At 52.5% G+C, this 23379-nt stretch overlaps 1 protein-coding gene across 4 annotated transcripts in view; it reads left to right on the forward strand.

Annotated features, from left to right (window-relative positions):
- The first annotated feature begins 1762 nt into the window (after positions 1–1762).
- The window catches only part of prdx5 (peroxiredoxin 5), a 26559-nt gene continuing 4942 nt past the window's right edge, over positions 1763–23379 (forward strand). For 2 of the 4 annotated variants that reach the window (XM_033015384.1, XM_033015382.1), the window contains exons 1-6: positions 1763–1918; positions 14121–14255; positions 15413–15544; positions 15922–15960; positions 16314–16378; positions 17352–17493. In XM_033015384.1, coding sequence (XP_032871275.1) covers positions 1826–1918; positions 14121–14255; positions 15413–15544; positions 15922–15960; positions 16314–16378; positions 17352–17457 — 570 coding nt within the window. In that variant the 5' untranslated portion in view covers positions 1763–1825 and the 3' untranslated portion in view covers positions 17458–17493. Of the gene's footprint in view, positions 1919–14120; positions 14256–15412; positions 15545–15921; positions 15961–16313; positions 16379–17351; positions 17543–23379 lie in introns of those variants that run through there. The other 2 variants (XM_033015383.1, XM_033015381.1) reach the window with 2 other exon arrangements.

A 23379-nucleotide genomic window follows, 5' to 3' on the forward strand; every position in this document is an offset into this window, starting at 1 on the left:
TACTTCGAACTGTCTTTGATCGGACTTTACTGCCTTTATCGTGCACTTGGTGTCCGGGGTTATGGAGAGAAGGCAGGAGAATGGGGTTAGGAGGGAGAGGTAGATCAGCCATGATTAAACGGCAGAGTAGAATTGTTGGACCGAATGACCTAATTATGCTCCTATTACTTATGACTAAATGTTATTCCCTTATCATGTATCTGAACACTGTATATGGCTCCATTACAATCACGCATTATCTTTCCGCTGACTGATTAGCACGCAACAAAGGTATTTCACTGTACTAGGGTCACCAACTGTCCCGTATTAGCCGGGACATCCCGTATATTTTGGGCTAAATTGGTTTGTCCCGTACGGGACCGCCCTTGTCCCGTATTTGACCGCTACTACTCGGGTCGAGGGGACTGTGGGGTCGTCCGGCCCCCGCCTCACCTGTCCCGACGTAGTGCAGCCCGTGGAGTGCAGCAGCAGCAGCATCAGCGCCTCGCCCGTGGCCCCGTCGGTCGGTCAGCAGCCCGGCCTAGCTGTCCAACCTTCGCACCTTCGCTGACCGCCGACACCACCACCACCCCCCCTCCTTCTCACGGCCGACCATCGGTTCACGAGTTGGACGGGGCACTGGACTTTGCGCGCGGCCCCCCCCCCGGGCCAAAACTCCTCAGCTGGCCCGCCGGCTGGGCTTTGTGTACAGTCCAGCACCCAGGGCCAATTCATCATTCACCCAGCCACGGCCGAGTTGGTCAACGGATTGCCGTCGGGGGAAATTGTCCCGTATTTTGACCTTTTGTCCCGTATTTGGGAGCGAGAAAGTCGGCCGCCCTACTCGGTACACGTGACAATGAAGCCGCTGAAACCGCTGAAGGTAGCGAGTGGTACGTGGGTCCCACAGGTGAACATGCTGGTCCGTGCTGAAAGGGAAAGGGCTGTAATGATACACATCAGTCTGAAGAAGGGTCTCGACCCGAAACGTCAACCATTCCTTCTCTCCAGAGACGCTGCCTGTCCCGCTGAGTCACTCCAGCATTTTGTGTCTGTCTTCAGCTGTAATGATGTGGCAGGTACCCAGGATTATGGCAGTCACACGGTGGCCATGTTGGCATGTTCTCTCCCCGTGACCCGCGTGGGTTTTCTCCGGGTGCTCCGGTTTCCTCCCACACTCCAAAGACGTGCGGGTTTGTAGGTTAATTGGCTTCGGTAAAAACTGTAAATTGCCTCTAGTGTGTGTATTAGGGGAAATATTTTGAAAGTTGGAACAACTTAAGGTTATTGGTTTGGAAAGCGGACTGCGCATGCTCAGGACTCAGTCACCCTGGAGCGCACTGCGCATGCTCAGGATCAAGTCACCTTGGAACGCACTGCGCATGCCCAGGATCCAGTCACCCTGGAGCGCACTGCGCATGCTCCGGGTCCAGTCACCCTGGAGCGCACTACGCATGCTCAGGGTCCAGTCACCCTGGAGCGCACTGCGCATGCTCCGGGTCCCGACTCCGGGCGCGTCCCCCCCATGACAGCATCGCGCATGAGCGCTGAAGGCAGAGCAGGCCACGCACTGCGCATGCTCCGGGTCCCGTCTCCGGGCACGTCCCCCCCATGACAGCATCACGCATGAGCGCTGAAGGCAGAGCAGGCCACTCACTGCGCATGCCCCACCCGCCACCGAGTGCCGTCAGGGAGGCAGTGCGCATGCCCGGGTGCCGGCTGCGGCCGCGGTGCCGGCGGGGCGCGTGCGCGGTGGTTGCGGCGCCGGCCGGTTGCCAGGGACGACGAGGGGGAGGATGAAGGGGGAGGGGCAGACGGCGCGGGCGGGTGGAGGATAAGGGCGGACATGAACCACCTCCTGATCCACAGGCTCCGGGCCACAGCGAGCATCGGCCGCAGACACTTCCAGCTCTCACACACCGCCGCCATGCCCATCAAGGTAAGCTGCACCGCGGCTCCCGCTCAACCCCGGCACCCATGGGTGCTGCCAGGCCACGCCAGGGTGCTGTCTGTCTGACTGCCTGCCTAGTGTAGTCACTGCACCCCAGGGTGCTGTCTGTCTGACTGACTGCCTAGTGTGGCCACTGCACCCCAGGGTGCTGTCTGACTGACTGCCTGCCTAGTGTGATCACTTCACTCACTGCACCCCAGGGTGCTGTCTGTCAGACTGCCTGCCTAGTGTGATCACTGCACCCCAGGGTGCTGTCTGTCAGACTGCCTAGTGTGATCACTGCACCCCAGGGTGCTGTCTGACTGACTGCCTGCCTAGTGTGGTCACTGCACCCCAGGGTGCTGTCTGTCTGACTGCCTGCCTAGTGTGATCACTGCACCCCAGGGTGCTGTCTGACTGACTGCCTGCCTAGTGTGATCACTGCACCCCAGGGTGCTGTCTGACTGACTGCCTGCCTAGTGTGATCACTGCACCCCAGGGTGCTGTCTGTCTGACTGCCTGCCTAGTGTGACCACTTCACTCCCTGCACCCCAGGGTGCTGCATGTCAGCCTAGGGTGGTCATCAGGATCCCCAGGATGCTGCCTGCTTGCCTAGGGTGCTGTCTGCCTAGTGTGGCCAGCAGGATCCCCAGGGTGCTGCCTGTCTGTCTGCCTGCCTAGTGTGGCCACTTCACTCACTGCACCCCAGGGTGCTGTTACCTAGTGTGGACATCAGGATCGCTGCACTCTAGGGTGCTGGCAGTCTAGGGTACTGTAAGTCTTGTGTGGCCACTGCGCTCCCTGCACCCCAGGGTGCTCTCTGCCTAGGATGGTCATCGGTATCCCTGCACCCTAGGGTGCTGGCAGCCGAGGGTGGCCATCAGGATTCCCAGGGTGCCGTCAGCCTAATATGGCCACTGCGCTCCCCGCACCCCTGAATGCTGTCAGCCTAGAGTGGTCTTCAGGATCCCCGTGCCCCAGGGTGCTGTCAGCCTAGGGTGGCCACCGCACTAAAGACAGACACAAAATGCTGGAGTATCTCAGCGGGACAGGCGGCATCTCTGGAGAGAAGGAATAGGTGACGTTTTGGGTCGAGACCCTTCTTTAGAAGTCTGACTCTTCTATGCTATATAGTTGCTGGCCACTGCCGTACACATCGTTGCGGTATTGGAGCGTTAAGTGCAAGGCCTGCAGTAGCTCATGGATTATCCAGCAATGGGCCTTGCAGTAGGCGTTGCATTGCCTGGGTCTGTGTGCCACAGTCATAGGTTGTTGTACCCTCGATGTCTGATGAAGGGTCTCGACCCGAAACGCCACCCATTCCTTCTCTCCAGAGATGTCGCCTGTCCCGCTGAGTTACTCCAGCATTTTGTGTCTATGTTAGGAGGGAAAAACAAATGTGTTTTTAATGCAAGAATGTGGAATGTGGAATGTGCGGCCAAAGGGCGGGGGTGGAAGCAGATTTTAAAGTGGGCTGGATACGTTCTTAGTACAGAAACAAAGAACTGCAGATGCTGGTTTATACCAAAGATAGACACAAGGTGCTGGAGTAACTCAGCTGAACAGGATCCATATTTGTTGTTCACCCAGCCAAAATGTAGAAACAAAGAACAGCAGGTGCTACCTTGCCAAGGAAAGGCACACAGTGCTGGAGTAACGCAGCAGGTCAGCCAGGCAGCAGCTCTGGAGAACATGGTTAGATTACATTTCCGGTCTGAAGAAGGGTCCCGACCCGAAACATCACCTATCCAAGTACCCCAGAGTTGCTGCTTGACCCGTTGAGTTACTCCGGCACTTTGTGTCTATCTTTGGATAAATATATTTCTAGGATCTGCTCGATTATGTTATATAGAAACATAGAAATTAGGTGCAGGAGTAGGCCATTCGGCCCTTCGAGCCTGCACCGCCATTCAATATGATCATGGCTGATCATCCAACTCAGTATCCCGTACCTGCCTTCTCTCCATACCCTCTGATCCCCTTAGCCGCAAGGGCCACATCTAACTCCCTCTTAAATATAGCCAATGAACTGGCCTCGACTACCCTCTGTGGCAGGGAGTTCCAGAGATTCACCACTCTCTGTGTGAAAAAAGTTCTTCTCATCTCGGTTTTAAAGGATTTCCCCCTTATCCTTAAGCTGTGACCCCTTGTCCTGGACTTCCCCAACATCGGGAGCAATCTTCCTGCATCTAGCCTGTCCAACCCCTTAAGGAAACATAAAGTGCTGGAGGAACTCAGCAAGTCAGTATCTTCAGAGAGAAATGGACAGGCAAATTGTAGAAACAAGGAACTACATTTGCTATGTGGTCGTACAAGGGTTTGAAGAAGGGTTTCGGCCCGAAACATCGCCTATTTCCTTCGCTCCATAGATGCTGCTGCACCCGCTGAGTTTCCCCAGTAATTTTGTGTACCAACTACATTTGCTAGTTCACCAAGGAAAGGTATGAAGTGCTGGAGTAACTCAGCGGGTCAGGCAGCATCTCTGGAGAGAAGGAATAGGTGATGTTTTGGGGGGGGGGGGGGATCTTCTTCAGATTCTTGATGTATAGAGCTACTACAAACATTATTCAAGGCCATGGTTGTGCCGTGAACCTTGTAAATCCTCTCCTGCTGCTGTTTGTTCCTTGTTATTCTGCCTTCAAATCCCCGCGGAGTGTCTTTATTGACTGCCTCTTTGTTTTTCTCTGTTTCTTTCATCAGCCCTCTCCCTTGCGGTTTTGATCTTATGACTATGAACTGGCAGATGCATGGCAGATTCAGTTTAATGCGGATAAATGTGAGGTTATCCACTTTGGTAGCAAAAACAGGAAGACAGATTACTATCTAAATGACGTCAAGTTGGGAAAAGGGGAAGTATAACGGGATCTGGGGGTCCTTGTTCATCAGTCTATGAAAGTAAGCATGCAGGTACAGCAGACAGTGAAGAAAGCGAATGGCATGTTGGCCTTTATAACAAGATTAATCGAATATAGGAGCAAAGAGGTCCTTCTGCAGTTGTTCAGAGCCATAGTGAGACCACACCTGGAGTATTGTGTGCAATTTTGGTCCCCTAATTTGAGGGAGGACATTCTTGCTATTGAGGGAGTACAGCTTAGGTTTACCGGGATGGCGGGACTGTCATATGCTGAGAGAATGGAGCAGCTGGGCTTGTACACTCTGGAGTTTAGAAGGATGAGAGGGTATCTCATTGAAACATATAAGATTGTTAAGGGCCTGGACACACTAGAGGTAGGAAACATGTTCCCGATGTTGGGGGAGCCCAGAACCAGGGGCCACAGTTTAAGAATAAGGAGTAAGCCATTTAGAACGGAGACGATGAAACACTTTTTCTTACAGAGAGTGGCGAGTGTGTGGAATTCTCTGCCTCAGAGGGCGGTGGAGGCGGGTTCTCTGGATACTTTCAAGAGAGAGCTAGATAGGGCTCTTAAAGATAGCGGAGTCAGGGGATATGGGGAGAAGGCAGGAACGGGGTACTGATTGGGGATGATCAACCATGATCACATTAAATGGTGGTGCTGGCTCGAAGGGCCGAATGGCCTACTGCACCTATTGTTTATTGTCTAACTCCTGCCCTGTTCTCATGAACCATTCCTTTGTGGATAGGAAGGAACTGCAGATGCTGGTTTAAACCGAAGATAGACACAAACGGCTGGTGTAACACTCTCTGGAGAAAACAGAGAGGTGACGTTTCGGGTTGAGTCTGAAGAAGGGTCTCGACCCGAAACGTCACCCATTCCTTCTCTCCGGAGATGCTGCCTGTCCCGCTGAGTTACTCCAGCACTTTGCTCTTCGACTCAACCACTGCATTGCCTCATTTTGACATTAGTTTGCGGCAAAGATCTTATAGCGGATCTCTGCTATAAGATCTTTGGTTTGCGGTGTTTTGGAATAACCTTGTCTGATTGCCCTCTGATTAAACCTGCACCTCCCTGTTTGCACAACAGGATGTGAGCTCATTGAGTGTTTGTGTGTGATTCATTATCTGGCCAAAACCAGTTGTAGTTACAGGTAATTAGAATCAAAGATCTTATAGCGGATCAGAATGTCGAAACGAGGAACTGCAGAAGCTGGTTTGCAAAAAAAAATATATACAATGGGCTGGAGTAACTCAGCGGGTCAGGCAGCATCTGTTACCTGGAGCTCAGCGATCAGCCTAGATCTGCCCCGTCACGCCTGCTTGCCTGCAGGCAATATTTATTCAGCCCAAGCAAAGAAGCCCTTTGTTCTAATCTTTACAGTCGCTGGGATGGGTGACCTGACTCAGAGAGATTAGAAATCAGACACCGAGCAAACCTTCCAGGGTGGCTGCTGCCAATAAGATCATAATCATACTCTATTAGCCAAGTTAGTTTTGCAACATACCAGGAATTTCATTTGCCGTACAGTCATACTAATAAAAAGGCAACGGAGCACACAAAATACATTTTAACATGAACATCCACCACAGTGACTCCTCCACATTCCTCACTGTGATGGAAGGCGAAATCTTCTTCCCTTCCTTGTTCTCCCGCGCTCGGGGGGGGGGGGGGGGCTCGAGCCTTCCATTGTCGGGACGATCTTGGCTCCCGTTGCCGGGGGTCGGGACCTCCGCGTTGAGGCGATCATGCTGTCGCATCTGGGGGGGGGGGGGGGGATTGGCTCACCTGTGGGTATTTACACATACACACAGACACAGCGACATAGTCACAGCGACACAGAGGCACACACAGGGACACACAGCCACGTATAGAGACATACAGAGAGAGAGAGACATGCACACGGACACACTGAGACACGTACACAGACAGACACACACACACAGACGCACATACAGACACACACACACAGACAGACACACACACATACATACACACACACACACGGACGCACACACCTACACACATACTGACACACACACATACAGAGACACACACGGATACACACACATAGACACACATATACATAGACACACATACAGAGACACACACACAGGCACACACACACGGACATACACACACACACACACACACACACACACACACACACAGCTAGATCCAGCTCCCTCACCACAACAGGTTGGGAAGGAAGTTGGTTTCAACATATCAGACTTTCCCCCCTTCCTCCCCCTCCAACTGATAACTGGAGCAGAAGTGGTTTCTCTTTTTTTCAAATTCCTCAATCGGTCAGTTTGTCATTGTGTAACAGGATCGGGGATTTACCAGAGAGAACATTGATTTCTCCAAAGATGTGCACAAAATGCTGGGCTAATTCAGTGGGTCAGGCAGCAGCATCTCTGGAGAATTGGGTAGGTGACAAATTGGATTGATGAGGAACTTTGGGCCCCATATCTGAGGAAGGATGTGTTGGCTCTGGAGCGGGTCCAGAGGAGGTTTACAAGAACGATCCCAGGAATGAGTGGGTTAACGTACGATGAGTGTTTGTCGGCACTGGGCCTGTACTTGCTGGTGTTTAGAAGAATGAGGGGCGGGGGCTCATTGAAACTTACAGAATAGTGAAAGGCCTGGATAGAGTGGATGTGGAGAGGATGTTTCCACTAGTGGGAGAGTCTAGGACCAGAGGTCACAGCTTCAAAATTAAAGGCCGCTCTTTTAGAAAGGAGGTGAGATGGAACTTCTTTAATCAGAGGGTGGTGAATCTGTGGAACTCATTGCCACAGAGGGCTGTGGAGGCCAAGTCAGTGGATGTTTTCAAGGCAGAGACAGACAGATTCTGGATTAGAACGTGTGTCAAGGGCTATGGGGAGAAGGCAGGAGAATGGGGTTAGGAGGCCATGATTGAATGGCGGAGCGGACTCGATGGGCCAAATGGCCTAATTCTGCTCCTATAACTTGTGAACTTGTGACATTTTGGGTCGGAGGTTGATAAGCAGATGGTTGGGCACAGGAACAGAAAGTCCGTGACGACCAGCCATCACCCATACACTAGTTCTATCCTACATTCTAGGGGCATTTTACAATTAACCTACAAACCTGCACGTCTTTCGACAATAGACAATAGGTGCAGGAGTAGGCCATTCAGCCCTTCGAGCCAGCACCACCATTCAATGTGATCATGGCTGATCATCCCCAATCAGTACCCCGTTCCTGCCTTCTCCCCATATCCCCTGACTCCACTATCTTTAAGAGCCCTATCTAGCTCTCTCTTGAAAGTATCCAGAGAACCGGCCTCCACCGCCCTCTGAGGCAGAGAATTCCACAGACTCACAACTCTCTGTGAAAAAGTGTTTCCTCGACTCCGTTCTAAATGGCTTACCCCTTATTCTTAAACTGTGTGGCCCCTGGTTCTGGACTCCCCCAACATCGGGAACATGTTTCCTGCCTCTAGCGTGTCCAAACCCTTAACAATCTTATATATTTCAATAAGATATCCTCTCATCCTTCTAAACTCCAGAGTATACAAGCCCAGCTGCTCCATTCTCTCAGCATATGTCAGTCCCGCCATCCCGGGAATTAACCTGGTGAACCTACGCTGCACTCCCTCAATGTCCTTCCTCAATTTAGGGGACCAAAACTGCACACAATACTCCAGGTGTGGGAGGAAACCGGAGCACCCAAGGAGATCGTGCAAACTCCGTACAGACAGCACCCATAGTCAGGATCGAACCTGGGTCTCCGGTGCCGTGAGGCAGCAGCTCTACCCGCTGTGCTGTCCCGACCCTGCCGAGTTCTTCAAGCTGGACGTTCAGCTGTTCTCTGTGAATCTAGTTTCTAGTTTGCCCGGGGGGTGGGGTGGGGTGGGTGAGAATTAGGTTGCACTTTCAGCGGCGAATGTGTGAAGCTTTTGTTCACCACTGCTCTATTGCGGCATCCAGCTGCCCTGGCGTGAGTCGTATTACTCAAGTATCGGAAACTGGAGCCAGGGCAGTTTGTGCAAATCTTCCACTGTCGAAGCCACACCCGATGACAAAACAACTTTGAGGTGTTGTAACTTGTAACCTGGGGAAAGGTGTGCCTGCTCCTGGACTTTCTCTCCGTTCAGTTTAGTTTATCGTCACCTGTCCCGAAGTACAGGGATAAGGTTTTCTTCGCTGCTTGCTATCCAGTCAGCGGAGAGACAACACGTGATTACAATCGTGTCATGGTGGAGTTGCTACCTTACAGCGCTTGCAGCGCCGGAGACCCGGGTTCGATCCCGACTACGGGCGCTGTCTGTACAGAGTTTGCACGTTCTCCCCGTGACCTGCGTGGTTTTTCTCCCAGATCTTCCGTTTCCTCCCACACTCCAAAGGCGTGCAGGTTTGTAGGTTAATTGGCTTGGTGAATGTAAAAATTGTCCCTGGTGGGTGTAGGATAGTGTCAATGTGCAGGGATCGCTGGTCGGCGCGGACCCGGTGGGCCGAAGGGCCTGTTTCCACGCTGTATCTCTAAACTAAAATCGAGCCATTTGCAGTGTACAGATAGATACACGATAAGGGAACGTGTAGGAAGGAACTGCAGATGCTGGTTTAAACCGAAGATAGGCGCAAAAACCTGGAGTAACTCGGCGGGACAGGCAGCATCCCTGGAGAGAAGGAATGGGTGACGTTTCGGGACGAGACCCTTCTTCAGACTGTCTCAACCCGAAATGTCACCCATTCCTTCTCTCCAGAGATGCTGCCTGTCTCGCTGAGTTACTCCAGCATTTTGTCTCTATCTTTGATCGGACTTTACTGGCTTTATCTTGCACTGATGTTATTCCCTTTTCAAGTATCTGTACACTGTGGACAGTTCGATTGTAATCATGTGTTGTCTTTCCACTGACTGGTTAGCGCGCAACAAAAGCTATCCACTGTACCTCGGTACACGTGACAATAAACTACAAAGGTCGATGAGGGCAGAGTTGTAGATGTATATGTGGACTTCAGTAAAGGATTCGACAAGGTTCCTCGTAGGCTTCTCTGGAAGATTACATCGCATGGGAACATAGAGTTGCTGCCTCACAGCGCCAGAGACTCCGGCTCGATCCTGACCACGGGTGCTGCCCGTACGGAGTTTGCACGTTCTCCCCGTGGGTTTTCTCCGGGCGCTCCGGTTCCCTCCCGCACTCCAAAGACGTGCGGGCTTGTCGATACCAAGAAGGGTTTTGACCCGAAGCGTCACCCATTCCTTCTCTCCGGAGACGCTGCCTGTCCCGCTGAGTTACTCCGGCGCTTTGCCTCACATTTCAAGTTTTCTGCAAACATTTCTGGTTTCCCCCTTTTACATCTGGAAGAGATTGACTCACGGGACTCTGGAAGTGGCAGTTATTGCTGCAATAATCACTGCAGTGTGTTGCAAGGCGGAACCTGCCCTCATCGCACACCCTTGCAGTCAGAGCTACTTGACACTCTGTGGGTAAACGTGCCGTTGAATAGAACGGAATAGAACACTACAGTGAAATTCTTTGCTTGCTCACCCCCTCTTTCCCCCCCCCCCCCCAAGGCTGGGTCCCCACTGTTCTTCCCCTCCCCTCACGGGTTCGATCCCTCGACAAGGTATGTGAATAGTCGCTACAGCAAGGGCACGTACATAAAGTTACAAATCTCTCCCCCATCCCCCCGTGCTCTGTCGACCGCGAGGCCCCATCTCCGACCCACGAGGTCCAGCCCTCGAAATCTGTCTCCCCCCCCCCCCCCCGGTCTTCGGAAGGCCGTTACTGTTGCTGTTACGAAGTTGGGTTCGAGGCTGACTAAAGCTCGAGCTGCTGGAGGGGCGTGTAGGATCAGGCAGAGCGTGGGGAAGGGTCTCGGCCTGAAGAAGGGTCCCGACCCCAAGCGGCACCTGTTCCTTCTCTCCACAAATGCTGCCTGACCCCTGCTGAGTGACTCCAGCTTTTTGTGTGCCTGTCTTTGGAACTATTCCTTCCCCTGATCCCTGCAATTTCAGCCACGAAGCTGGCCATGAATGTGGGAGGAATGGATCGGGTAGACTCTTGCCCTGAGTGAATCGAAGACCAGAGGGCATGGGTTTAAGGTGAAGGGCGGAAACATATTACAGGAATCTGAGGGGCAATTTTTTTACGCAAAGGGTGGTGGGTGTATGGAACGAGCTGCCGGAGGAGGTAGTTGAGGCTGGGACCTGAGTTACTCCAGCTTGTTGTCTATTCTGGCCCCAAATGTCACCGGAGATCTCGGAGAAAACCCACGCAGGTCACGGGGAGAACGTGCAGACTCCGTAAAGACAGCACCCGTAGTCGGGATCCAACCCGGGTCTCTGTCGCTGTGAGGCAGCAGCTCTACCCTCTGTGCCGCCTCGCACCTGTCTTTAAACGCAGTCACGGTGGCGGAGCGGTAGAGTTTCCGCCTTACAGCGAATGCAGCGCCGGAGACCCGGGTTCGATCCCGACTACGGGCGCTGTCTGTACGGAGTTTGTACGTTCTCCCCGTGACCTGCGTGGGTTTTCTCTGAGATCTTCGGTTTCCTCCCACACTCCAAAGACGTACAGGTTTGTAGGTTAACTGGCTTGGTAAATGTTAAAAAAAAAAATTTGTTCCTAGTGTGTGTGTAGGGTCGTGTTAATGTGCGGGGCTCGCTGGTGGGCACAGACCCGGTGGGCCGAAGGGCCTGTTTCCGCGCTGTATCTGTAAACTAAACTGAATGCCACATATGGGGCCCCCCCCGGGGTGATATAGAAACATAGAAACATAGAAAATAGGTGCAGGGGTAGGCCATTCGGCCCTTTGAGCCTGCACCGCCATTTGATATGATCATGGCTGATCATCCAACTCAGTATCCTGTACCTGCCTTCTCTCCATACCCCCTGATCCCTTTAGCCACAAGGGCCACATCTAACTCCCTCTTAAATATAGCCAATGAACTGGCCTCAACTACCTTCTGTGGCAGAGAATTCCACAGATTCACCACTCTCTGTGTAAAAAATGATCTTCTCATCTCGGTCCTAAAAGACTTCCCTCTTATTCTTAAACTGTGACCCCTTGTTCTGGACTTCCACAACCCTTCCCTCATGTGAGGGGTATCTCCACCAGACTCTTCCCCTCAATGTCCAGCAGCGGAAGGACCCTAGACTGTGGCCCTCCCCCCACAGAGCCTTGGCATTGGCTGCACCGAGCTTCAGTGCGTCCCTCAGCACGTACGCAGGAAGCATCACAGCACGGTTTGGGAACAGCTCCGTCTAAGACCCGCGAGAAATCGCAGCGAATTGTGGACAGTTGCAGCCCAGACCGTCACACACACAAACCAACCTCCCTTCCATCGACTCCATCTACACCCCACGCTGCCTCGGCAAGGCCAGCAGCATCATCAAGGACCAGTCTCACCCCTGGTCACTTCCTCTTCTCCCCTCTGGCAAAAAGGTACAGAAGTGTGAAAACGCACACCTCCAGATTCAGGGACAGTTTCTTCCCAGCTGTTATCAGGCGACTGAATCATCCTACCACAACCAGAGAGCAATGCTGAACTACTATCTACCTCATTGGTGACCCCCAGACTATCCTTGATCGGACTTGGCTGGCTTTACCTTGCACTAAACGTTATTCCCTTATCATGTATCTACACACTGTAAATGGCTCGATTGTAATCATGCATTGTCTTTCCGCTGACTGGATAGAACACGACAAAAAGCTTTCACTGTTCCTCGGTACAACTGACAGTAAACTAACTAACTAACTCCTGCAGTCTGGAGCGGGCCAGTCGGCAACATTCCTCAGCGGTCATCTCGGGAGGTCAATGAGATTCGGTTTCACCAAAAATAGTCTTGACGTCCGTCCGTCTGTGTCCCTGGGAACAGTAGCGCAGTGGGTAGAGCTGCTGCCTCACAGCGCCAGAGACTCGGGTTTTATCCTGACCTTGGGTGCTGCCTGTGTGTGTGGAGTTTGCACGTTCTCCCTGTGACTGCGCGGGTTTTCTCCCGGTGTTTAGTTTAGTTTAGAGATGCAGCGCGGCACCAGGACCTTCGGGCCCAACGAGCCGCGCCGACCAGCGATCCCCGCACATTAACACACAAGCCTACACACACACACTAGGGACAATTTGACACTTGTACCACATGTAAAGAACCAAGCCAATTAACCTACAAACCTGCACGTCTTTGGAGTGTGGGAGGAAACCGAAGATCTCAGAGAAAACCCGCGCAGGTCACGGGGAGAATGTACAGACAGCGCCCGTGGTCGGGATCGAACCCTGGTCTCCGGCGCTGCAAGCGCTGTGAGGCAGCAACTCTACCGCTGCGCCTCCATGCTTCGGTTTCCTCCCACATCCCAAAGAAGAGCGGGTTTGTAGGTCAATTGGCTTCTGCAAAATGCCCCTAGTGTGTAGGATAGAATAAGTGTACGGGTCGGCATGGACTCGGCGGGCCGAAGGGCCTGCTTCCATGCTGTAACATTAAACTAAACTAAACCAAAAGCTAGTTTAGCTTTAGAGTGTGGAAACAGGCCCTTCGGCCCATCGTAAAGTGTTCCCATGCATTACACAACCCTACACACACACACAAGGTCTCTGGTGCTGTAAGGCAGCAACTCTACCGCTGTGCCACCATGCCGCATAAAAACCCTGAACCATAAAAAACACTACACCCGAACAAAAACTGAGCCCTAGAAACCCTAAATCCTTAATAGACCACATGCTGGAGATCTCCGGTTTCCTCCCGCACTCCAAAGACGTGCAGGTTTGTAGGTTAATTGTCCCCAGTGTGTGTAGGATAGTGTTAGTGTGCAGGGATCGCAGGTCGGTGCGGACTCGGTGGGCCCAAGGGCCTGTTTACGCGCTGGATCTGTAAACTAAACTAAACGCTACACTGTACCACACTATTGAATGTATAGATTCACAGAATGTTTGAAGGATTTTGTGTCTATCTTCGGTATCAGCAGTTCCTTCCTAAACAAGCGAAAGGTGATGTACTTTTCGGAGAATAAATTTGCTTTGTTTAGTTTAGAAATACAGCACGGAAACAGGCCCTTCGGCCCACGGAGTCTGCCCCGACCAGCGATCCCCGCACATTAACACAGTCCTACACACACTAGGGACAATTTGCAGTTTTTTCCAAAGCCAATTAGCCAACAATCCTGCGCGTCTTTGGAGTGCCGGGAGGAAACCGGAGCTCCCGGAGAAAACCCACGCAGGTCACGCGGAGAGCGTACAAACTCCGTACAGACAGCGCCCGTGGTCGGGATCGAACCGCTGACTCCGGCGCTGTGAGGCAGCAACTCTACTGCTGTGAGGTGGGGATCCCCCGTTCTTCTCCGCAGCGCCCCCGGGAGGCTGGGAGGTCCACTGACGTGCCTTCTCTCTCCCCGCAGGTTGGAGACAAGCTGCCCTCCGTGGAGGTCCACGAGGGAGACCCACATTGTGTCGTCAACATCGCCGACATCTTCAAGGGCAAGAAGGGGATCCTCTTTGGTGTGCCGGGGGCTTACACCCCTGCCTGCAACAACGTGAGGCATCTCCCTCCCCGCACACCCGCACACACACACACACGCACACGCACGCACACACACACCCACACACACACCCCCCACACACACGCACACACACACACACACACACACACACACGCACACACACACACACACACACACACACCCTGCCCACACACACACACACACACACACCAAACAAGCACCCCCCACACAACATCTCATCACACACACACACATCACACATACACAAATAGCTCACCACACACACACCCACACACAAATCACACACACACACACACACATCCACGACCCCCCACACACACTACAACACCACACAAGAGACACCATCACAACGACTCTCACAACACACACACACACACACACCTTCCCCACACAGAAACACATACACACACACACCCCGCCACACACTCAAGTGAACTCACACACACACACGCACACAACACCACCACACACACACACACACACACACACACACACACCCACACACGAACACACACACCACCCCACACACCACACACACACACACACACACACATCCACCACACACACACCACACACACCTCACACACCCACACACACACACACACACACACACACACACACACACACACACATACACACCCACATCACACACACACACACCCACACACACACCCCCCAGCACACCCCACACACACACCCACACACACACCCCCCACACACACACACACACACACACACACACACACACACCCACACACACACACACACACACACACACCCACACACACACCCACTCCCCCTCACACACACCCACACACACACACCCTCCCACACACACACACACACACACACACACACACACACACACACACACACACACACACCCACACACACACCCCCCCCCACACACACTCACACACACACACACACACCCACACACACACCCTGCCCACACACACACACACACACACGCACACGCGCACACACACACACACACACACACACAAGCATGGGCCGTTGTGGACGCAGCCCAGACCATCACACAAACCAACCTCCCCACTCACTCCCCCAACTCACTCTCTCTCTCTCTCACTCACTCACTCACTCACTCTCCACTCCCCCCCACCCACCCACTCACTCACTCACCCTCCCTCCCTCTCTGTCTCCAGAACCACCTGCCCAGTTACGTGGAGGGTTTTGAGGAGCTGAAGAAGAAGGGCGTGGAGATCGTGGCCTGCATTGCCGTCAACGACGCCTTCGTCATGAAGGCCTGGGGCAGCCAGCTGAAGGCCGACGGCAAGGTGAGGGGGGGGAGGGGTTGAGTGGGTTGAGGAGGGAGGGGTATAGAGGGAGGGGGAGAGGGGAGGGTGGGCGCAGTGGAGTAGAGGGAGGGGTAGAGAGGGAGATGGTGACAGGGGGAGAGGGGAGGGAGGTGGGTGAGGGAGGGGTACAGAGGAGGAAGGGGGTAGTGAAGGGGGTGAGGGGATGCATGGAGTGAAGGAGGGGTTTGTGGATCTGTAGATGGGTCTCGTCCCGAAACGTCACCCGTGCCTTCTCTCCAGAGACGCTGCCCGTCCCGCTGAGTTACTCCAGCACTTTGTGTCTTGTCTTCAGTGTAAACCAGCATCTGCAGTTCCTTCCCACACATTCACTCGTGTGTCTCTGTCGCCCCCTGCAGGTTCGCATGCTGGCTGATCCCACTGGAGCCTTCACACGGGTGAGTTCACACCAACGCTACCTCCCCCTGGCTGCTGACTGTCTCTCCCTCTGTCTCCCCCCCTCTGTCTCCCTCCCTCTGTCTCCCTCTCTGTCTCCCTCTCTGTCTCCCTCTCTGTCTCCCTCTCTGTCTCCCTCTGTCTCTCCCTCTGTCTGTCTCCCTCCCTGTCTCCCTCTCTCTGTCTCTCTCTCTCTCTCTCTCTCTCTCTACCCTTCCCTCCTATTTCTCCCTCCCGCTCTCTTTCTCTCCACCCTTTCTTTTTACTCTCTCCACCCCTTCTCTCTCTCTCTCTCTCTCTTCACCCTCTCTCTCTCTGACCTCTGACCCTTGCCCTCTGCTCTCTCCCCCTGCAGGCCATAGACCTTGAGTTGGACAAGGAGCAGTTGATCGCCGCTCTGGGGAACAAACGCTGCAAGAGGTACCGTTCCCCCCCACAGTTCCTCTCAATCTCCCCCCCCCACCCCCTCCCATACCTCACCTTGAACCCATGTCCTCTAGTCCTCGATTCACCTGCTCTGGGGAAGAGGCGATCTATTCCTCTCATGGGTTTTGTACACCTCGATAAGTCAAGTCAAGAGAGTTTATCCCAGATGGGTCTGAAGAAGTTGCCTATTCCCTTCGCTCCACAGATGCTGCCGCACCCGCTGAGTTTCTCCAGCACTTTTGTCTCCCTTCGATTTTCCAGCATTTGCAGTTCCTTCTTGAACAAGGCAATTCATTGGATGTTTTCAAGAGAGAGTTAGATTTAGCTCTTGGGGCTCAAGGGATATGGGGAGAAAGCAGGAACGGACAGCCCTATCCTTTGCCTGCCGCTGCATGTGGAAGCAGTTCCCATCGCCTCCCGCCAGGGGAATGACTCTGACCCTCGGCCCTGTCGCTGTTTTCTATAGACATTAGTTTCCTGTGACTTCTTAAACTCATGGGACAATGAAATTCTTGCTTGCTGCAGCACAACAGAATATTGTAAGCATAAATAAATACAGAACAGTTCAGTTCAATATACACATCAATAGACAACAGGTGCAGGAGTAGGCCATTCGGCCCTTCGAGCCAGCACCGCCATTCAATGGCTGATCATCCACAATCAGTACCCCGTTCCTGCCTTCTCCCCATATCCCCTGACTCCGCTTTCTTTAAGAGCCCCATCTAGCTCTCTTGAAAGCATCCAGAGAACCTGCCTCCACCGACCGCCCTCTGAGGCAGAGAATTCCACAGACCCACCACTCTCTGTGAGAAAAAGTGTTTCCTCGGCTCCGTTCTAAATGGCTTACCCCTTATTCTTAAACTGCGTGTGTGGCCCCTGGTTCTGGAGGCTGCCTGTCCCGCTGAGTTACTGCAGGCTTGTCGCGTCTGCGTGCCGTACGCTGACTGTGCGTCTCTCTCTGCTGCAGGTTTGTGATGGTGCTGGAGGACGGCGTGGTGAAGAAGCTGAACGTGGAGGCAGACGGAACCGGCGTCACCTGCAGTCTGGCCAAGCACGCCAAGGACATGCTGTGAGACTGACGGCTGTGTCTGGCCCAGGACCACGCAGACCCCTGATGTACAGTGCGAAAACCTAACAATAAAACACTCACACTGGGGATACTTGTCTGCTGCTGTGTCACTGTGTGTGTGTGTGTCACTGTGTGTGTGTGTGTGTGTCAGAGTGTGTGTGTGTCACTGTGTGTGCGTGTGTGTGTCACTGTGTGTGTGTGTCAGAGTGTGTGTGTGTGTCACTGTGTGTGTGTCACTGTGTGTGTGTGAGTGACATGGGAAACTGGAGCACTCTGGAAAAATACCACGCGGTCACAGGGAGAACGTGCAAACTCCACACAGACAGACACGCGCACACACACTGACAAGCGGGGTGGAGGATACTGAACTAGAGGTGTTCTATTTGAAGAGCAGTATCTGGAACAAAGTCGACGAGCCTGTACAACAGTTAGAAACTGGTAGATACGACATTGTGGATCGGACAGGCTAGATGCAGGAAACATGTTCCCGATGTTGGGGGGAGTCCAGAACCAGGGGCCACACACAGTTTAAGAATAAGGGGTCGGCCATTTAGGACTGAGATGAGGAAAAACTTTTCCACCCAGAGAGTTGTGAATCTGTGGAATTCTCTGCCACAGAAGGCAGTGGAGGCCGATTCACTGGATGTTTTCACGAGAGAGTTAGATTTAGCTCTTAGGGCCAACGGAATCAAGGGATATGGGGAGAAAGCAGGAACGGGGTACTGATTCTGGATGATCAGCCGTGATGGTATTGAATGGCGGTGCTGGGCCGAATGGCCTACTCCTGCACCTATTGTCTATGTTAACAGAGACATCTTCAAGAGAATCAGAGCTGGGAGCTGAATATACAAGGTTACAGGCTCGAAGGGCCGAATGGCCTACTCCTGCACCTAATTTCTATGTTTCTATGTTACATCTCGTATTAAACAGACCGACAGGTGGGCAGAGGGGGTGGGAGAGCTCTATTGGTGAGGAATGAAATTCAGTCCCTAGTGAAGGGGTGACATAGCATCAGAAGGTTTAGTTTACTTCAGAGATACCGAGCGGAAACAGGCCCTTCGGCCCACCGAGTCCGTGCCGACCAGCGATCCCCGCACACTAACACTCTCCTACACACATTAGGGACAATTTACAATTTTACCGAAGCCAATTAACTTTTAAATCCCGAATGTTGGAGGAAGCCGGAGCACCCGGAGAAAACCCACACAGGTCACCGGGGAGAACGTGCAAACTCTGTACAGACAGCGCCCGTGGTCGGGATCGAACCCGGGGTCTCCGGTGCTAGGTTAACCCACTCATTGCTGGGATTGTTCTTGTAAACCTCCTCTGGACCCTCTCCAGAGCCAGCACATCCTCAGATACGGGGCCCAGAACTGCTCACAATATTCCAAATGCGGCCTAGATCAGCGTCTTATAGAGCCTCAGCGTTACAACCCTGTGTTTGTAGACAAGCCCTCTTGAAGTAAATGCTAGTGACTGACAAAGGAGGTCAAAGACAGCATAAATAGACAATAGGTGCAGGAGTAGGCCATTCGGCCCTTCGAGCCAGCACCGCCATTCAATGTGATTATGGCTGATCATCCACAATCAGTACCCCGTTCCTGCCTTCTCCCCATATCCCCTGACTCCGCTATCTTTAAGAGCCCTATCTAGCTCTCTCTTGAAAGCATCCAGAGAACCGGCCTCTGAGGCAGAGAATTCCACAGACTCACAACTCTCTGTGTGGAAAAGTATTTCCTCGTCTCCATTCTAAATGGCTTACCCCTTATTCTTAAACTGTGTGTGTGGCCCCTGGTTCTGGACTCCCCCAACATCGGGAACATGTTTCCTGCCTCTAGCGTGTCCAAACCCTTAATAATTTTACATGTTTCAATAAAATATCCTCTCATCCTTCTAAACTCCAGAGTGTACAAGCCCAGCCGCTCCATTCTCTCAGCATATGACAGTCCCGCCATCCCGGGAATATAATGTGGCAAAGATTACCAGGAAGCCAGAGGATTGGGAAGATTCTAAAATTCCAACAAAAGCCCATGATCATATTGAATGGCGGTGCTGGCACGAAGTGCCGAATGGCCTCTACTCCTGCACCTATTGTCTATTGTTTAAGGCAACTTAAAAATGCAATAAAGGGAGAAAAGATTAAATATGAAGGCGATATAGCAAATAATATAAAAGGATACCAAAAGTTTTTCCCAGATTAGTTTAGAGATACAGTGCGTAAACAGGCCCTTCGGCCCACCGAGTCCGTGCCGACCATCGATCCCCGCACACTGACACTATCCCACACACACTAGGGACAATTTACACGTACACCAAGCCAATTAACCTGCAAACCTGCACGTCTTTGGAGTGTGGGAGGAAACCGAAGATCTCGCAGAAAACCCACGTGGTGTCGGGGAGAACGTGCAAACTCCGTACAGACAGCACCCGTAGTCGGGATCGAACCCGGGTCTGCGGCGCTGCAAGTGTTGTGAGGCAGCAACTCTACCGCTGCGCCACCGTTAATATATAAAGCTTAAAAGAGATCGGTCTTTACAGTGAAAGGCGTCTGCAACTTGCTAGAAATTCAAGAGAGGCGTAGACTGATACAGTGTAAAACAGGCCCTTTGGCACAACTTGCCCACACCGGCCAACATGACCCAGCTACACTAGTCCCACATGCCTGCGTTTGGTCCATATCCCTCCAAACCTGTCCTATCCATGTACCTGTCTAAATGTTTTGTAAATGTCCCAGCCTCAACTACCTCCTCCGGCAGCTCGTTCCACACACCCACCACCCTCTGTGTGAACAAGTTACCCCTCAGATTCCTATTAAATCTTTTCCCCCCCTCACCTTAAACCTGTGTCCTCTGGTCCTCGATTCCCCTACTCTGGGCAAGAGACTCTGTGCAACTACCCGATCTATTCCTCTCATGATTTTGTACACCTCTATAAGATCATCCCTCATCCTCCTGCGCTCCAAGGAATAGAGACCCAGCCTGCTCAACCTCTCCCTGTAGCTCACACCCTCTAGTCCTGGCAACATCCTCGTAAATCTTCTCTGAACCCTTTCCAGCTTGACAGCATCTTCCCTATAACACGGTGCCCAGAACTGAACTCAATACCCTAAACGCGGCCTCACCAACGTCTTGTACATTGATTCGAGGAATAGATCGGGTAGATGCACAGAGTCTCTTGCCCAGAGTAGGGGAATCGAGGACCAGAGGACATAGGTTCAAGGTGAAGGGGAAAAGATTTAATAGGAATCTGAGGGGTAACTTTTCCACACAGAGGGTGGTGGGTGTATGGAACGAGCTGCCGGAGGAGGTAGTTGAGGCTGGGACTATCCCAACATTTAAGAAACAGTTAGACTTGTACATGGATAGGACAAGTTTGGAGGGATATGGACCAAGCGTAGGCAGGTGGGACTAGCGTAGCTGGGACATTGTTGGCCAGTGTGGGCGAGTTGGGCCGAAGGGTTTAGTTTAGAAATACAGCGTGGAAACAGGCCCTTCGGCCCACCGGGTCCGTGTCGACCAGCGACCCCCGCACACTAACACTATCCTACACACACTACAGATAATTTACATTTATGCCAAGCTAATTAACCTACAAACCTGCACGTCTTTGAGTGTGGGAGGAAACCGGAGAAAACCCACGCGGGTCTCGGAGAGAACGTGCAAACTCCGCACAGACAGCACCCGTGGTCAGGATGGAACCTGTGTCTCCGACGCTGTATTGCAAAGACTCTACCGCTGAGCCACCGTGCCACCCCAAGATTGGGAGCACATGGTATTAGTGGCAAGGAAATAGCATGGATAGAAGATTAGCTGACAAGCACAAGGCCAAGAGTGGCAATGAAGGGGGCTTTCCCAGTTGGCCACCAGTGACTAGCGGAGTCCCGCAGGGCTCGGTGCTGGGGCCGCTACTCTTCACGTTGTATATCGATGATTCGGACGAGGCGATTGAAGGCTTTGTGGCCCACGTTTGCGGATGATACGAAGATAGTTGGAGGGGCGGGTAGTGTAGAGAAAGCAGGGACTCTGCAGAAGGACTTGGACAGGTTGGGAGAGTGGGCTGAGAAGTGGCAGATGGAATATAGTGCAGCAAAGTGTGGAGTCGTGCATGTTGGTCGTAGGAATAAAGGCGTGGACTATTTTCTAAATGGGGAGAGAATCCAGAAATCGGAGGTGCAAGTGGACTTGGGAGCGCTGGTGCAGGATTCCCAAAAAGTTAATTTGCGAGTCGAATCGGCAGTAAGGAAGGCAAACTCAATGCTAGCATTTATTTCGAGAGGGCTCGAATACAAACACAGGGGTGTAACGCTGAGGCTCTATAAGGTGCTGGTCAGGCCGCATTTGGAATATTGTGAGCAATTTTAGGCCCCGTATCTGAGGAAGGATGTGCTGGCTCTGGAGAGGGTCCAGAGGAGGTTTACAAGAACGATCCCAGGAATGAGTGGGTTAACGTACGATGAGCGTTTGTCGGCACTGGGCCTGTACTCGCTGGAGTTTAGAAGGATGAGGGGGGACCTCATTGAAACGTACAGAATAGTGAAAGGCCTGGATAGAGTGGATGTGGAGAGGATGTTTCCACTAGTGGGAGAGTCTAGGACCAGAGGGCACAGCCTCAGAATTAAAGGATGTTCCTTTAGGAAGGAGATGAGGAGGAATTTCTTTAGCCAGAGGGTGGTGAATCTGTGGAATTCTTTGCCACAGACGGCTGTGGAGACCACAAGTCAGGTGGATATTTTTAAGGCAGAAATAGATAGATTCTTGATTAGTGCGGGTGTCAGGGGTTATGGGGAGAAGGCAGGAGAATGGGGTTAGGAGGGAGAGATAGATCAGCCATGATTGAATGGCGGAGAGATGGGCCGAATGGCCTAATTCTGCTCATGGAGCTTATGAATTTATGATCAACCAAACATGGAGCCCACAATGCTCAATTGTTGGCTGTGGACTAGTTGGAAACTAGTTAATACAGACAATGAAACTAGTGCGATGACTATGGGATAACGGGTGACGTTTCGGGTCGAGACCCTTCTTCAGACTGACCACTGCCCAAGCGAAATATTCCGGGTGCCTGCTCATCCCTCTGTTGGCCACTTGAGGGCAGCGTAGTCATACAGTCACAGAGTGATACAGTGTGGAAACAGGCCCTTCGGCCCGACTTGCCCACACCGGCCAACATGTCCCACTTACACCAGTCCCACCTGCCTGCGTTTGGTCCATATCCCTCCAAACCTGTCTAACTGGGATAGTCCCAGCCTCAACTACCTCCTCCGGCAGCTCGTTCCATTCTGTGTGAAAAAGTTGCCCCTCAGATTCCTATTAAATCTTTTCCCCTTCACTTTAAACCTTAATGAAGTCCAAAAACTGACTGTCTGGTGTACCAAAAACAACCTGGTACTCAACCCATCAAAGACAAAAGAACTGGTCGTTGACTTCAGGAGGAAGAGGAGAGAGGAACCTGCTCCCTTGTACATCAAAGGAGACATGGTGGAGAGAGTCACCGGCTTTAAGTTCCTGGGAATAAACATCTCCCAGGAGCTCAAATGGCAAATGAACACCGTCATTCCCGTGAAGAGGTCACATCAGCGGCTGTATTTCCTGAGGTCTCTGCGGAGAGCAAACGTCTCACAGCCGCTGCTGTTGTCCTTCTACTGATGCGCCGTGGAGAGTATCCTCACCTATGGAATCCCGGTGTGTGGTTTGCTAGCTGCACCAAAGATCTTATAGCAGAGCATAAGATCTTTGAGCTGCACTGTGGCTGAGAGGAGGGCGCTGCAGAGAGTTATAAAAACTGCGCAGAGCATCACAAACGCTCAACTGCCCTCCTTGGATGATATATATGCTTGCGCTGGGCCACAAACATCAAGCAGGACACATCCCACCCTGCCAACCACCTTTTCACTCTGCCACCCTCTGGGCGGCGATTCAGGTCTCTG

The sequence above is a fragment of the Amblyraja radiata genome, chromosome 45 (assembly GCF_010909765.2).
Source record: "Amblyraja radiata isolate CabotCenter1 chromosome 45, sAmbRad1.1.pri, whole genome shotgun sequence".
Lineage (NCBI taxonomy): Eukaryota > Metazoa > Chordata > Chondrichthyes > Rajiformes > Rajidae > Amblyraja > Amblyraja radiata.